The sequence below is a fragment of the Chenopodium album genome, chromosome 2 (assembly GCF_948465745.1).
Source record: "Chenopodium album chromosome 2, dcCheAlbu1.1, whole genome shotgun sequence".
Taxonomy (NCBI): Eukaryota; Viridiplantae; Streptophyta; class Magnoliopsida; order Caryophyllales; family Amaranthaceae; genus Chenopodium; species Chenopodium album.
Window position 1 is genome coordinate 31847370 of NC_137835.1, and position 14879 is coordinate 31862248.

The 14879-nt window shown below is 36.0% G+C and overlaps 1 protein-coding gene and 1 long non-coding RNA gene across 2 annotated transcripts; both read right to left on the bottom strand.

The window, feature by feature from the left end:
* Positions 1–11182: 11182 nt before the first annotated feature.
* LOC145585031 (uncharacterized) lies at positions 11183–11892 on the bottom strand. Its single transcript, XR_014100523.1, has 3 exons — positions 11838–11892; positions 11620–11736; positions 11183–11537 (listed from the first exon to the last, which is right to left on the bottom strand). It is a non-coding gene; the product is annotated as an uncharacterized LOC145585031 (long non-coding RNA).
* A 464-nt stretch (positions 11893–12356) lies between these two features.
* Positions 12357–13026, bottom strand: LOC145585039 (uncharacterized). The gene is made up of 2 exons (XM_081641793.1): positions 12693–13026; positions 12357–12595 (listed from the first exon to the last, which is right to left on the bottom strand). Exons 1-2 carry the CDS (start codon positions 12958–12960, stop codon positions 12393–12395), a joined length of 471 nt encoding a protein of 156 aa, XP_081497919.1. The 5' UTR covers positions 12961–13026; the 3' UTR covers positions 12357–12392.
* Positions 13027–14879: the final 1853 nt, after the last annotated feature.

The following is a 14879-nucleotide window of genomic DNA, read 5'->3' on the forward strand; positions in this document are numbered from 1 at the left end:
GAACCCCACTGTGATCATACACTAAAGTACGGTGGCGTCCAAAAGGGAAGAAGATAGAGCAAAAGAGTCGCCAACAAGTTTTTAAGGAACTTGTAAACCGTTCACGAGGTGAAGGTTACACCCTTTAACGATCCAAGAGATCGTCAACTCCATAAGGTCTAGAACCAAATAAGGGTTCGGGGATGAAGGTAAAAATCCAACCTAAAAGAGATTGAACCTGCCCTAATAATAGGCCTCTACTTTATTCTGATCGTATTCATGTGCGCTTTCTAATTAAAATGCAATCAACAGAATTAACCCTAAACCTGTTTATCTATGTTGGTTGAATATTAATGCACAAATAAACTATTATTGGCGATCACTTGAATTATAATGACATTAACCCTAACAAGATTATTAATATCTTATTAAGCGTGATTACAAGTACAAATTCCCTTTAATCATGCATAAAAGACGTGATCAAGCAATAAATAATGTATCAAGCAACATAATAATCATAATAATAAAAATATAATCATAACAATAAACATCATTATAACAATCATGTTAATCATCATAATAAATAATCAATCATTGGAATAAACATGAATAATAATAATATCAATCATAATTAATAATAGTAATAATCATATTAAAGCATAGCAAGATCCTAGGAATGATACTAACAAGATTAATAAAAAACCCTAGCATGTCACTAAGCAATAAAAATCAAATCTTTAGCCCTAACATGATACTAACAATCAAAAATATAAGGAAGAACATAGGAAGCATCTTAGGAATCATAATAAGCATATTTAATATTAAAAATACCCTAGACATGATACTAGGAATATCATAATAACAATGTAAACATGATATCTACATCATAATATCAATTAATCAACTAAAGTACTTACTTTGATGCCTCGTACCTCTTTCTAATAACAAAATACACACGTTAGAAACTTCAAGGAAAATAATAATCAAAACAATTAAACTAAATAATTGAAAGAGAGATTTGGGACCAAACCCTCATAAATTAAAAACCTTTCACGTCTAGGGCGAAGGCAACTTCGAATACGGCTAGGTGTTTCTAGATCTTGCGAATGCGGAATTTTGTATTAAAACAAAGTTTAGGAGGAGATGAATGAGAGAGAATGAATGTATGATGAATCTCGATGAATGAAAACTAATTGTAGCTGAATGTAGATGTAGATGATGAATTCGTGAATCAAAACGGAGTTTTTAATACGATATTTATAGAGAAAATCATCCAAAAAAGATAATTTAACAAAACAGAGTCTGACGCACGCAAAACAAGGTTGGCGCCAGGCACCAGTGGCTAGCGCCTGGCGCCAAGCCTTGTTCCAGGCGCCAAGACCTGGGGTTGGACGCTAAGCTCGATTTCGACGCGTTTTCGAAAATCTGATAAATTTACCGTACTGGAGGATAAAATAATATAATTTCCTCAAAAATGCTATTTGATTTCGATTAAAACTCTGAAAAGTCAACAAAGTCAACTTATCAATGCTAATTGAATTAGGAATGAAAAGAACCTTCTAGAAGAATCTAGAAGACTAAAACCATTCCTAATTGCATTAGGAATGATAAATCATATTAGGCCCTCCCCTAGATCATTGGGCCGCACATAAAGCTCAAACCGGGCCCAGTTTAGTAAATTGGCCATAACTTCCTCAATATTCATCGGAATTGGGCTTATAATAAATAGTTGGAAAGGTCTTTGCAAGCCCCATCCAACTACATTATTATTGGACCCATATCATGGACCAACAAAACTGGATTGGCTGTTTTCTTAAAATAAAGTTTTCAAAAACAGAGAGAAGAGAAAAGAAATTAAAACTTTCCGCAACACTAGACCTTTCCACACTTTCGTTTCATTCGATTATGATTCGACGTGAAAGGTACTCATCACTGGGTTTGGTTTTGGGGAGACACATATGGGTGTCTACACTATGTAATTGTACTCTCCCCCTTCAGTGATGAATGCGATTTTCTGCCGATTTGGATTGTGTAGGCAGATTTGATAATACCCTGTGAAGGCATCTATGAATCTTAGCAGGGCGTGCCCACTGGTTGAATCTACCAGCAGGTCGATCCATGGCAGCGGGTAGCAGTCTTTTGGGCAAGCTTTGTTGAGATATATGAAATCAACGCACATCCTCTATTGGTCGTTTGCCTTCTCCACCATGACCACATTGGCTAACTGATGAGTGTCATTTATGGCACTCATAGGGTAGTGTTTTAGGAAGTTTTCACCTTATTTTTCATGCTTTTCTTTTTTCATTTTGGTCATTTCTCCTTTAGTTTCTCTATTTCTTCTTTCTTCGTGTTTTACTTTCCTTTATGTGGTTTTCTTCGTGTTTCTCTTTTGTATTGCTATTTTTCTCTTCTATTTTCTCTCTTTGGTTTCTTTTGTAGGTGCTTAAGGACATAGCTTCGCAAAGGAATCAAGAAGTGCAAAAAGGGTTAAGCAAAGGAGATTTAAGCCCCTTGGAAAGGGCTTGGAGATGGCTCGGAGAGGGAGCTCTGCATCTTTTCATTGCCGCGGGCGCGGGTAAAGTGCATCAACTTGGTGATTTTGGGCAAAAACTCTCTGCGCCCTAGTCGCGGTCTAGCCGCAGGCGCGGAGAATCTAGAGAGACCGCTCCAGTTAGAGAGACCGCGGCCCCTTGTCTTCACCTGGAACAGGGCATCTTTCGCGCCCTTCGCCGTGGGCGCAGGCTAAAGAACCCGCGGGCGCGGGTCTTGCCCTGATTGCCCGCGAAGTTAGTTATGGGTTCCGTACCCATTTCTCCGCCCCTGCGGGATCTTCTTTGAGAGGGCGCGGCCGATCAGGTTTTCTTCTTTGTCTATAAATACTCTTGTAAATCCTTTTGAAGGCTAACTTTTATATAATATTTCATTTGCTTAGTTTTTAGAGAGAGAAAGTAGAGATTGTAATTCTTGGATTAGATTTGTAATTCAACATTGCTTCTTCAATCAAGTTTGGATTTATTCTTCATATCAATGAAAGTTTGTGAGATTTCTTTCCTTTGAATTTACTTCAATTGCAATTTTCTTTAATGCTTGAATATTTGGTTTGGATTTTGATTTAGTTTTGAGAATTTGTTGATTGATTGTTTTTCCTTTTGATTTAGCTTGAAAGGAATATGTTTGTGATTGAATTTGTTTTGGCTTTTAATTTCACCATGATTAGTGAGTAGATTAGTTGCTAGGGAGAAGGGGAAGCATGCTTGATTGATTTTTTTTGCTAGTTGATGATCATTGATTGATTGAATTGTTGCAATTAAATTGGTTGACATAGTTGTGCATGTAATTAATAAGACTAGGAGTGATCAACCTATAAGATCAATCTAGATTGCATTTCAAATTTCAATGACATGAAACCTTGATTTGAGAATTTCTTTAATTGATTGAATTTTATTGTTATTCTCCTTGTTAGCCATTTATAGTGAACCCTAGCTTGGTTTATAAGAGATAACCTTTGAATTTCTTTGATTGCAACTATTTGTTTGTCTCTTGCAATGTTTGAAACAATTGAGTGATCTATCAATTAGCATAATTGTTAAGCTTGCATGTGGAACTTATATCCCTAGTTTTTAGCATATTGATTGAATTCTTTTATTTGTCTTGATTCTTGTTATTCTAGTTACCAAAATCAACCATTGATATTCTTCGATTTAGCTTAACATTAGACTATAGCATAGTTCCTATTCATTCCTTTGGGTTCGACCCTTGACTTACCGCATACTTGTATAAGGTTTGTTAAGTGTTTATAAATTTAGTTTGATCAAGGGAGAATTAGATGATGACATAGTTTTACCCCTTGTCAAAATGGCGTTGTTTCCGGGAAATGACATTAGTGCTTTCTCATAGTTATTGAGTCTGTTTCATTCTAAAAAAAAATTTCCTCTTTAACGCTACACTTGTAGCCGTGCTACTAATCATTTCCTTTGAGTTGTATGCATAGATCACGTGGTCATTCACTAATGCCATTTGATCCGGAGATTAAGAGGACTATTACAAGATTAAGGGTTGGTAGGCGATCTTTGAGCTTTAGCATTTCAAGTGAGGAAGAACCGCAACAAGAAGAACAAGCAAGAATGGGAGAGAATCCGAGAGTGGCATTGAAAGAATTGGGGATTCCCGGTGCATATAGATTTCAGAGTGGAATTGCTCCACATACAACACTGGAAAATGATTTTGAAATTAGGCCGGCTATGATCACTTGATAAAGAGGCGACAATTTAGTGGAGCCAAGCATGAGAGCCCGCTAACTCATCTTAAGGAATTCGAAATATATTGCAATACTATCAAGGTGAACGTATTTTCCCAAGAATTCATCCGCCTCAAGCTCTTTCTTATTTCTCTCATTGGGCGTGCTTTGGAATGGCTAGACAAGGAGGTTAAGCCGAATTTTCTACTACATGGGACGAGGTTACAAAAGAATTTCTAACTCGTTTCTATTCACAAAAGAAAACGGCGGAGGTAAGAGCTTTGATTCAAGGCTTCAAACAAAAGCCAAGTGAGAGCCTCTATGAAGCGTGGGAGAGATATAATAAGTATCAAAGGGAGTGTCCTCACCACGGGATTCCAACCTATCAAATTATTCAGATTTTCTACAGAGGCCTAAGTCTCCTAGATGGAGGAGCCGGAGGTCCCATCATGAATAGGACGGAAGAAGATGTGGTGTACATCATTGAGGATGTTGTGAGGTATTATAGATATTGGCAAGATGGTGAGAGAGAATCAACTAGAAAGAGTAGCGCTTCGGTGTACTCGGTTGATCATTTAAATGCAATCAACAATATCTCCTCACAAATGACAAACTTGGGGGAAGGAAGTGAGTGCAATCAAGGAAAAATTGGAGAGTTCTTCCTCCCAAGATCCAAGTCTTCCTTCCCAATTTAAGGGGAGAGGTACTCCTTCTAGATCTCATCCCCAACCTTCTTCTATTAACATACCTAGTGGTTGTTTTTTTTTTTTTTTTGATGTGTGTGGTTCATATGATCATGATTCTAGTAATTGCCCTCATGCTTTTTCCGGATGGTAATGATGACTTTGATAATAATGAGAGTGAACATGTGAAATATGTGTCAAATAATAATAATGTGCAAAGGTTTGATAACCAAAAGGGTCAATGGAATACGAATTACAAAAACCAATGTAATTTTGACAATTATAACCAAGGTGTTGGTTATAGGAACCAAGGTTCTCGAGGTAACTATAACAATCAAGGTTATAGTGGCCAAAATCAAAACAAAAATTATGGTAATAAAAACCAAGGTTATGGAAATAATAATCAAGGTGGTGGTAACCATACTAAAGGTTATAGTCAAAATCAAAATAGGGGTAATTGGAACAATCAAGAGAGAGGCAATTTTCGAAATAATGCTCAAAGAGGCCCTCCACCCGGATTTGCTCCAAAGACTCAAGTTGATAATTCATATTCACAATCCTCTTCCTCTAGTACTAATTTGGAGGAAATCATTGAAAATCAAACAAAGTTGTTGAGCACTTACATGGCCGTAAGTGACAAGAAATTCAATGAGGTGATGACTTATAATAAGATGCTAGAAAACTAAATTTCTCAACTTGCCAATGCTTTGAAAGACCATGCTAGTCCTTCTTCTTTACCTTTCCAAGGCTTAGATCCAAAGAGACCCGTGAATGCTATTGTTACAAGAAGTGGTATGGTTCTTGAGGAGAGTTTGCCTAGGAAGAGTGGAACTAAGGAGGTCTTGGTAGAGGATGAGAGAACTGGTGCATCTTTGAGTGAGGTTGTGATTGAGACACTTAGAGAGGTGAGAGTGGAGAAAGAAATTGTGAAACCCAAGCTCCCATATCCACAAAAATTCATGAAACATAAGCTGAATGAACAATTTGGATGATTTATTTATATGCTTAAGCAACTTCATCTTTCTCTACCATTTACCTAAGTTGTTACTCAAATTCCTAACTATGCAAAATTCCTCAAAGACATTTTGAGTGGTAGGAGGACTTGTGATGTGGTGGAGATGGTCAACTTGACCGAGAATTGTAGTGCAATCATAATGAACAAGATGCCACCCAAGTTGAAAGACCCCGAAAACTTTTCTATCCCTTGTGCCATCAACAAGATGCAACTTGATAATGTCTTATGTGACTTAGGAGCTAATGTTAGCTTAATGCCATATTTGGTTTATCAAAAACTTGAGTTAGGGGAACTTATGCCTCCAAAATTACCTTGCAATTGGCCAATAGGTCAATAAAGATTCCTAAGGGGAAGGTTGAGGATGTTCCTTTGAGAGTAGGGAAGTTTGTAATTCCGGTAGATTTTATGGTTCTTGAAATGGATGAAGATGCTACCGTTCCTATTATTCTTGGTAGACCTTTTCTTGCTACCTCGGGTTTTATGATTGATGCTAAGAGTGCAAAAATTTCACTCAAGGTAGGAGAAGAGGTCATTGAATTTGACTTGAATGAAAGCATGAAGTATCCATGTTCTTCTTTAGAAATTTGCATCATGATTGATTCTCTTGATCTTGTTGTACGTATCTTCCATGCATGAGCACTTTCTCACTTCTAATGATCCTCTTAAGAATGTCTTGTTTAACAAGGATAAGATAGGTGCTCCTATCAAGGAAGTGGCAATGTATGAGGATTTGCTAAATGGAAGCATTGAGGAAGTGGATGAGCATATGTGCATGAATATCTCAAGCCAAGAAGCTTTGCAAGCCGCTACTTTAAAGGAAGGTAAAGGTGTACCAATGCTTGAGCTCAAACCTCTTCCATCACACCTTAGCACCAAGGGATCAAGATGGAGCGGTCACAATTCGGCCAAGAGTGTTTTTCCCAATAGTTTTGTAGAAGTCTCAATGAAAGATTCTCCTTCTCCGTTCAAGGCAAATCATGACAATCGTCTAATGAAGTATTTCGACGATGCTTTTGTTGGTTTCGTTCACTTATTGTTTCTCCAAAAACCACCTTAATTGGTGGCGGACGTCGAGCTAACGACGTTAACCAAAAGCACTACCCGGGAGGTAACCCAATTTTCTAACCTTTTTCTATGATTTTACAATTTTCTATACTTCTTCCTTTGAAAAGTTTTCTTATTTCTTTTTTTTTTTTTTTTTTTGTTCTCTTGATTCTAGGTACCATAAGATTAGATCGGAGAAAATTTTCAACGATTTTGGTGCTACTTCAAGATTTCATGAGGTTTGGTTAAGCTTAGGGGAAAGGGTTCGTTGAGGTTATATGTTCTCGTGTTTGTATTCCCATCGATTTTTATTCATGTTCAAACATATTACAGATTGTTTCCTATGAAATTTTTGAGTATTTGATCATGACATTTGATAGGGATGGTGAGAAAGCAAACACAAAGGCATCTAAGGGTGTTTCTCTTTTTTAGAGTCTTCCCGAGTTTCATGTGGTGCGCACGCACCAAGCTGCGCGCATGCACCACAAAGACTACCCGCGGGCGTGGGTCTACAGGTCGCGGTCGCGGGTGTCTGCATCTTAAAAATCTCCAAATCCGACCAGGTACTCCACGCGGGCTGGCCGCGGGCTACCCCCAAGCACGGGTTAGATGTCGCGGGCTACCCGCGAGCACGGGTTAGATGCCGCGAGCGCGGAGATTTCGACAATGGGCGCGGCCTTCTATTGCGTACACGCATCAGCTGGCAGCCCTTATAACCCCAAAATGCACCCTACTATTTTATTTCTTTCAGTTTTCTCTCCTAAAACCCTATACCCTATCTTGCAAAATCAATCCTATTTCACCTATTTTGCTATTGTTTCAACATTAATTACAATTTCCACATCAAGTTGGTCCAAAAATTTTAGATTTTCTACCCCAATTCAATAAAAAAAAATTGGGAATTTTTTTACGAATTTTTGAAGTTTGGAGCTTGTTTTTTAGAGTTCTATTTGTTCTTACATATTCATTTTGGGCATTTTACAAGCATTTCAAGGCTTCATTGAGGTATGGTTTCTTATTTTCTAGTCATCTTCTTCCTCTTTGTTTAAGCTTGAGACCCTTGTTTTGCTTTCATGGTGGAACTCTTTGGTTAGTTCTATTCACTTGAAATTTGTGTTAAATGATATCATTGAGTGTTGAATTGAAGCTTCTTCATGATAAATGTGTAAACTTTGATTGAATTCTTGAATAACCATTGTTGGCTATTTTCTCTCTCATAGGTATTCTTTATGATGGTTTTATATCTTTGACAATTCAATGCTTGAGATTATTTTGCTCAATTTGACTCATGATTTGGTCACTTATGTTCAATTTTGCCTTTAATCCATGCTTATTTGTTTCAAATTCATGATCTTATATTAATGGCATTGTTCATTTGTTACCATCTCTTGCTTCAATTGTGAGATAATTTCATTTTGTGCTTGATTCTTGGGCAATTACTTATGCTAAGTCTTGAAACTATGTAGATGGCCACACTCCGTCATAAGAAGCGAGCTAGGTCAAGTTCAAGCAAGCCTAGGCATGTTGTTCCACCTCCACCCGAGGTTGAAGAAACTTATGGCATTGAATTTTCAAAAGAATCACATTGAGATTGTTTCAAGCGTCTATCCAAGAGGAAGCTTAGACCAACGAGATTATACGATCAAGCAACAACCAAGTTTATAGGGGTAGATGAGTATGTTCGCCTACTTTCGAAGGGCCTTGATCTTTTAGAGTTTTTGGATTTAAGTGCCCCTACTTATGCTAGGGTAACTTATGATTTCCTTTCTTCTCTTGAAGTTGTCCAAGAACCGGGTCTAAATTACTCAAATATTTTGACTTTCCAACTCTTCAACATTGATCACTCATTGATGGATGCTCAACTATGTTCATATTTCAAGTTTCCTTGGGTTTAGGATGCGTATCATTGTATCTATCAGGCACATAGTAGAATGGCAAGTGATCATGGATATGATGAGCAACATTGATGGAGGAGTATCTCGGAGGAAGGAAAGTATGACCCTCAAACTTCCAAGTCCGCTTCCATGATTCATCCGGTTATACGGTATTTCAACCGAATCCTCACGTACGGTCTTTGCTCCAAGGACTCTTTGGGAGCTATCTCCCGTGAGGAGCTTTGTTGGTTGTGGATAGTCGACTAAAACGACTTTCAGATTGAGTCGGTGGATTTCACGGAGCATTTGACCACTCGATTCTTGGATTTACGTGATGGAGTTTGCCTATTGGGGTGCATCCAATTAGGTGGGATGATTGCTATCCTTGCTCTTTGCATCAATGATGACTACAATACTTTGTTAGATAAGCTTCTCCCGATTATCGATCCTCAAGAAAAGTCTCCCTCTCATTTCCTCAACATCTTCGCCCTTGTGAATCAAAAGTTTCTCGATCGAACCAGGAAGGATGATGTTTTCATTTAGAAAGTTTCTCGGTTTAGGGAATGGTTCCTTATCCCATGCAAGGAGGAAACTACCCAGCCCGAGGAGAGAGATTCCTTGTCTTGGAGTCCCCCAGTGCGAGATATTAACCCTTCTATTCGACGAAGGACAAATTGTACGAGAGGTCGCTCAACTAATTCTTGTTCATCGTATGCTCATTCTCTTCCCCCAGTTGAACCGGGAGGTACACCTATTCTCACTAGTATATAATTAACCTTAAGTAACACCCTAAAAGTGTTACACAAAGTGGTAAAAGTGTTATTATAGACAATAGGTAACACTTTATTGGGTGATACATCCGCCAATGTTACCTAAGGTCTTATGTAACACTTTGGGTAACATTAGGTAACACTTTTAAAAGTGTTATTATAAACCCTTTTATGTATCACTTTTAACATTATTAGTATCATTTCCAAAGTGTTACTATTTATTTTTTATGTAACACTTACATATCTTTAGTAACATTTTTCAATCATATAGTATCCCTTTATCCGACATTATGTATCACTTTTTCGAACTAATGTAACACTTTGTTGATTATTAGGTAACATTTTTCAATCATGTTTTGACATATAGTAGCACTTTTTCGACATTATGTATCACTTTTTACAAAGTATTGTAACATTTTATAGATTAATAGGTAACATTTATTATTATTATTATTATTATTATTGTTGTTGTTGTTGTTGTTGTTGTTGTTGTTGTTGTTGTTGTTGTTGTTGTTGTTGTTGTTGTTGTTGTTGTTGTTGTTGTTGTTGTTGTTATTGTTATTATTATTATTATTATTATTATTATTATTATTATTATTATTATTATTATTATTATTATTATTATTATTATTATTATTATTATTATTATTATTATTATTATTTATTATTATTATTATTATTATTATTATTATTATTATTATATTTTTTAAAAAATATAAGAAAACATAAATTATATGTACAACAACTATATGAATAAGTAATAATCAACACATAATAGAAAACAATTTGGATTGAAATACCTTCATAATTCTCACAAAAAAATCCATAAACACCAATTTAAATGTTTGGGCAAACAATATAATAATCCAAACACAGAGAATATTAAGTTCGATCTCTAGCTTGGAAAAAGTAAGGAAAAATAAAAAAACTTCCAAATTTGAAAAAAGACAACGATAACAATAAAAAAACATTAATAATAACAGCGTATAGCAGTGGCTACACAGCTAGCTAGCTAGCAGAACGGCAAATGTCATCAGCAATCTTTAGCAGCAGCTACTAGTAGACAGTAGTGGAAGCTTTCAGCAATAGCAGACATGAATTGGCAGCAACCAGCAGTAGTAGACATGAGTTGGCAACCGAATGAGCAAGAATCAGCAGCAAAACAACAGCAAAACAGCTAAAACAGCGGCAAAACAGCAACAGAGACAGCAGTAGCAGCAAAACAGCAGCAAAATAGCTCATAACAGTAGCAAAACAGCTCAAAACAACAGCAAAACAGCTGAAAACAGCATCAAAACAGCTGAAAACAACAGCAAACAGTAACAGAGACAACAGTAGCAACAAAATAGCTCGAAACAGCACCAAAACAGATCAAATTAGCAGCAAAATAGCTCGAAACAGCAGCAAAATAGCGGTAGCAGTAGCAAAAAAGCAGTAAAAGAAAGTTCTTGTTGATCATCAATTGCTATCCCAATTTTTCATCTTCATCCGTTTAATTCTATGTGTGAAAGCATCATGTATAAAAAAACTGCAACAAAAATTAAATAATTAAATAATAAGGGTTTGTTCTATTTAAAAGATTATACATTAACTTACCTCATTTTGTTGTTGCTCATTAGAGTTTACAATGGGAATATGATCTGTAAGTTCTGGATTGGATGACACATTTTCAAGTGATCGAGTCAAAGTATCCAACACTTCAGGATCAATTTGCTTGAGCGTCTTCATTAATTCTGCTACAGTTTCTTTCACAATTTGGTCTTTATAGGGCTTTAAGAACTCATCGGGAATTATTGAATTGTTGCTCTTTCCCCTTAGTGAACATATTCCTGGTTGCTTTTTTCTATGGCCAAAGTTATTTGGTTTATTCATTACTTCATAGTATGCAACATCTCCATCAATTTCACTTTGAATTTGTACCTCCTCCATCTTGTCCTATAATGGAAATATAACAATCAAACAACTAATTTGAGAAAAATAATCATATTAAAAAAAATATGCAGACAACAGGACTTACAATGTTACTTTAGGTGAGATCATAAGATGTTTTGTATTTCTTGTCTGCTTTCCTTTTACGACTTTCTTTGTACATGAGTGCCAAGGATGTTGGCTTTTTTTCAACATCTAGTTGTTGCTAGAAAAAAAAAACACATCCAAATAAGAACTGAATGAATATTGTTTACATGATCATCATAGTGAGAAAGATATAGAAGGAAAAATGGTATAAAAATATACCAATTTATGTTGTTTCCTCGCTAAAGTCATAGGACCCATGGTGTGCCTATCTTTTTTATCTATACTTATTTCCCTTTTCTTTTGCCTGTCTTCCTGCATGCATGCATAACACACGGTTCATAGTTTAACACATTTCAATTTGAGAAAGAAATAAACAATTGTAATATAAATGGAAACAAACAACATAACTTTACCTGGATGGTTCCAAATTCCAAAATTCTAGCAACTCTTTGAAATGTGCTTCTGGAATTGTATTAGGTGGATTTTCCGACCTATCACCATCATTGTCGTATAGAGTAAAGTGTGTTACCTTTACACTACATTTATATCTACGCCATAGCCTTCCCACGGATGACAAAACACAATCTTTATCTTTTTCCAAGATTATGTATTTCTTCTTTATTAAGTAAAATATTAAACAACAAATTAGGGAGCAATAAATTACGTCAGCCACTTGACATATAATACCCCATAAACTAATCAAATCACACCATTAAAAAAAAATGTGCATACCTTCACGTAACTCCAAATTTGTTCCTTGTCTGGAACATAATGTCAACTAATCTTGTTCAACGGTGCTAGAGAAGAATTATGAGATAAAGTCCCTAAGAATCTTGTAAATGTATTCACAGTCTTATCATCGGGACCAATAGGCTTTCCCATTTCATTAAGAACAATAGGCTTACGCTCCTCTAATGTCCATTCATGGACATCTTTACACATAGTTGGTCCTCTAGTTCGCTTACTTTTTGGAGGTGCTACATGAATATTAACTCGACAAAGTCATTAAAATCATATATTGCTCTTAACATATCTATATTAAAATATTTAGAACGGAATGATAGTGATCATTACCTATTTGTTCACTTTCTTGCTCTTGATTCATTAGTGGTACATCTTGCATTATTTCTAGCTCCTCAGGGGTAAGAGTACTCAAATCCTCACTAAAAGCATCTTCTTCATCGTCATATTGTTCCAAAATGCGTTCATTTGAACCCATATGATTCTCATAATCTTCCTGTAAGTCATGTCCAAATCTTTGCGGTTGTGAAAATCTTTGTGCTTGTGAACTCCCTAAATGCCAATCTGAACTAGCCATGTTAACAGGCTGTGAACTAGTCATGTTAATAGGTCGTAGTTGTAGTCGTAGTAATAAATCACTTTGTTTTGCTCTCCTCTCTTTTTTGCGTAATTGTGTTTGCATTTGCCTATAAGCACTTAGTGAACTAGGGGCAACCACTGTCTTACTCTGCCCTATCTTAGTTTGGATACCATTCCTAATCCCAACCTTTTTCTCTTGCTGATTATGGACTGCTGATTTTTTCTGTGAAGTAGACTTGCCCAATTGGATTTTTCTTTGTGTTGAATATCTCCCTTGTAACCCTTGATTTGAGTGTTGTCTCTCGGTGTCTTGAAGATGCATCTTAATTTGATTAGCCATTGGTACTGAAGAGACACATGTCGTGTCCTTATTGTTTGTGGTTATCTTCCCTCTCAATGCCACAACCTGAAATTAAGTATTCACGAGAATCATTAAAAAAGTATTACATGATTTTTGAACAATTATGATTCACAAAATTAAGTTGTAAAAAAAAAATTACCACCTTCTTTGAACGAGAAGCTTACAGCATTTTTCCTTATCTCATTTTCATCCTCTTCACTTGAGTGGTTCAGTTCACCCTCTTCATCAGGTGTATACTCGTCAGTATCTTTAGTCACCTTCTTCATTTTTTTTGTTTGTTTCGATCCCTTCATCGACCGTTTCATTTCATAAGCCATGGATGTAACCCCTAAATCCTTCATCCTGATTCTATTTTGTTCTATATTTTTTTGTCTAAGTTTCTCATATTCTACCATCTAAATCTTTCTTCCTACAAAGAAGACACATGGTAGTCAGTTTAGAGGTTTGTACAATGTCTACAGAATTTTTTTAGAACAATTTTTTTACTTATGAATTCATCTTAGTTTGAAATTCCACCAGAACAAAAACTCAGCAGTCAGCACAAGTGACACAAAATTCAGAATTCTGCTGCTAGTCAATTATATGTATATAATTCGTACTGCTTCTTTGAATGCAGGAAATGCAATCACATATATACTTCGTATTAAGAATGCAACAATGTTATGAAGTTCACCAGAAAAAGCATATTTTATTGTTCCTTGAGTAAGGTTAATGTACTTAATAGTACAATGAGCTACATTTAGTAATCTCTCACAAAACTGTCCTTCGTATTAGGTGTTTAACAAAGATGTTGCCTTCAGAATAAGGGTATAAAAAGAATGAATTTCATTGAAACTGTTAATTCTTTGCAATTTTGTGAGGCCTGTATGTCCTAGTTCTTATGTGAAGTCAGGTGGTGAGTTGCTCTTTCTGTTCTCAGTTTCTCAGGTGCTCGAATCTATAGTCAGGTGGGATCATTATTATCTACTTAACAAAGGTAATAAGTTGTTAAACCCGTATCCTATTTAGTGAAAGTGACCAGCTTAGGTCCTATGACATGCATGCATAATTCAGCAGAACAAAAGTCAATGCATAGATTTGTGACTTAATGTCTGCATCTGATCCATGTAGGGAGAAAACCTTTAGTTTGAACTTAATGCATGCAATATCAGTTAGCTAGTCATATATGAGCACTATCCTCCTATTCCTAATATAGATTCAATGTATTGCATTGCGTGATTATAGTGCTACAGAATAGTAAAAGATCAGTGAGGAAGCAAGCTATAAATGACAGAAACAGAGGCAATCAAGGGAATGTTAGTAGTATTATTGAACAGAGTATCCAACAATAAAACCTTATTTTGAGAGGAAGGAGCTCTCCTAAAACAACTTTCTTAATTAATTTGTTTGATACATTCCCCTTTCCCTCATTCCCTATTAATACCCCAAAATTAAGCCATAAACAAACTTAAGCACTCCCTAGGCATGCCAGCCTACGATAACAAACTCCTAACAAACTTTCCCTGAGATTACCAATCTACCCTTCTCCCCAAAACTGAATTTAACCACCTGACAGATCAACAACTTCTAACTTCTGGTTA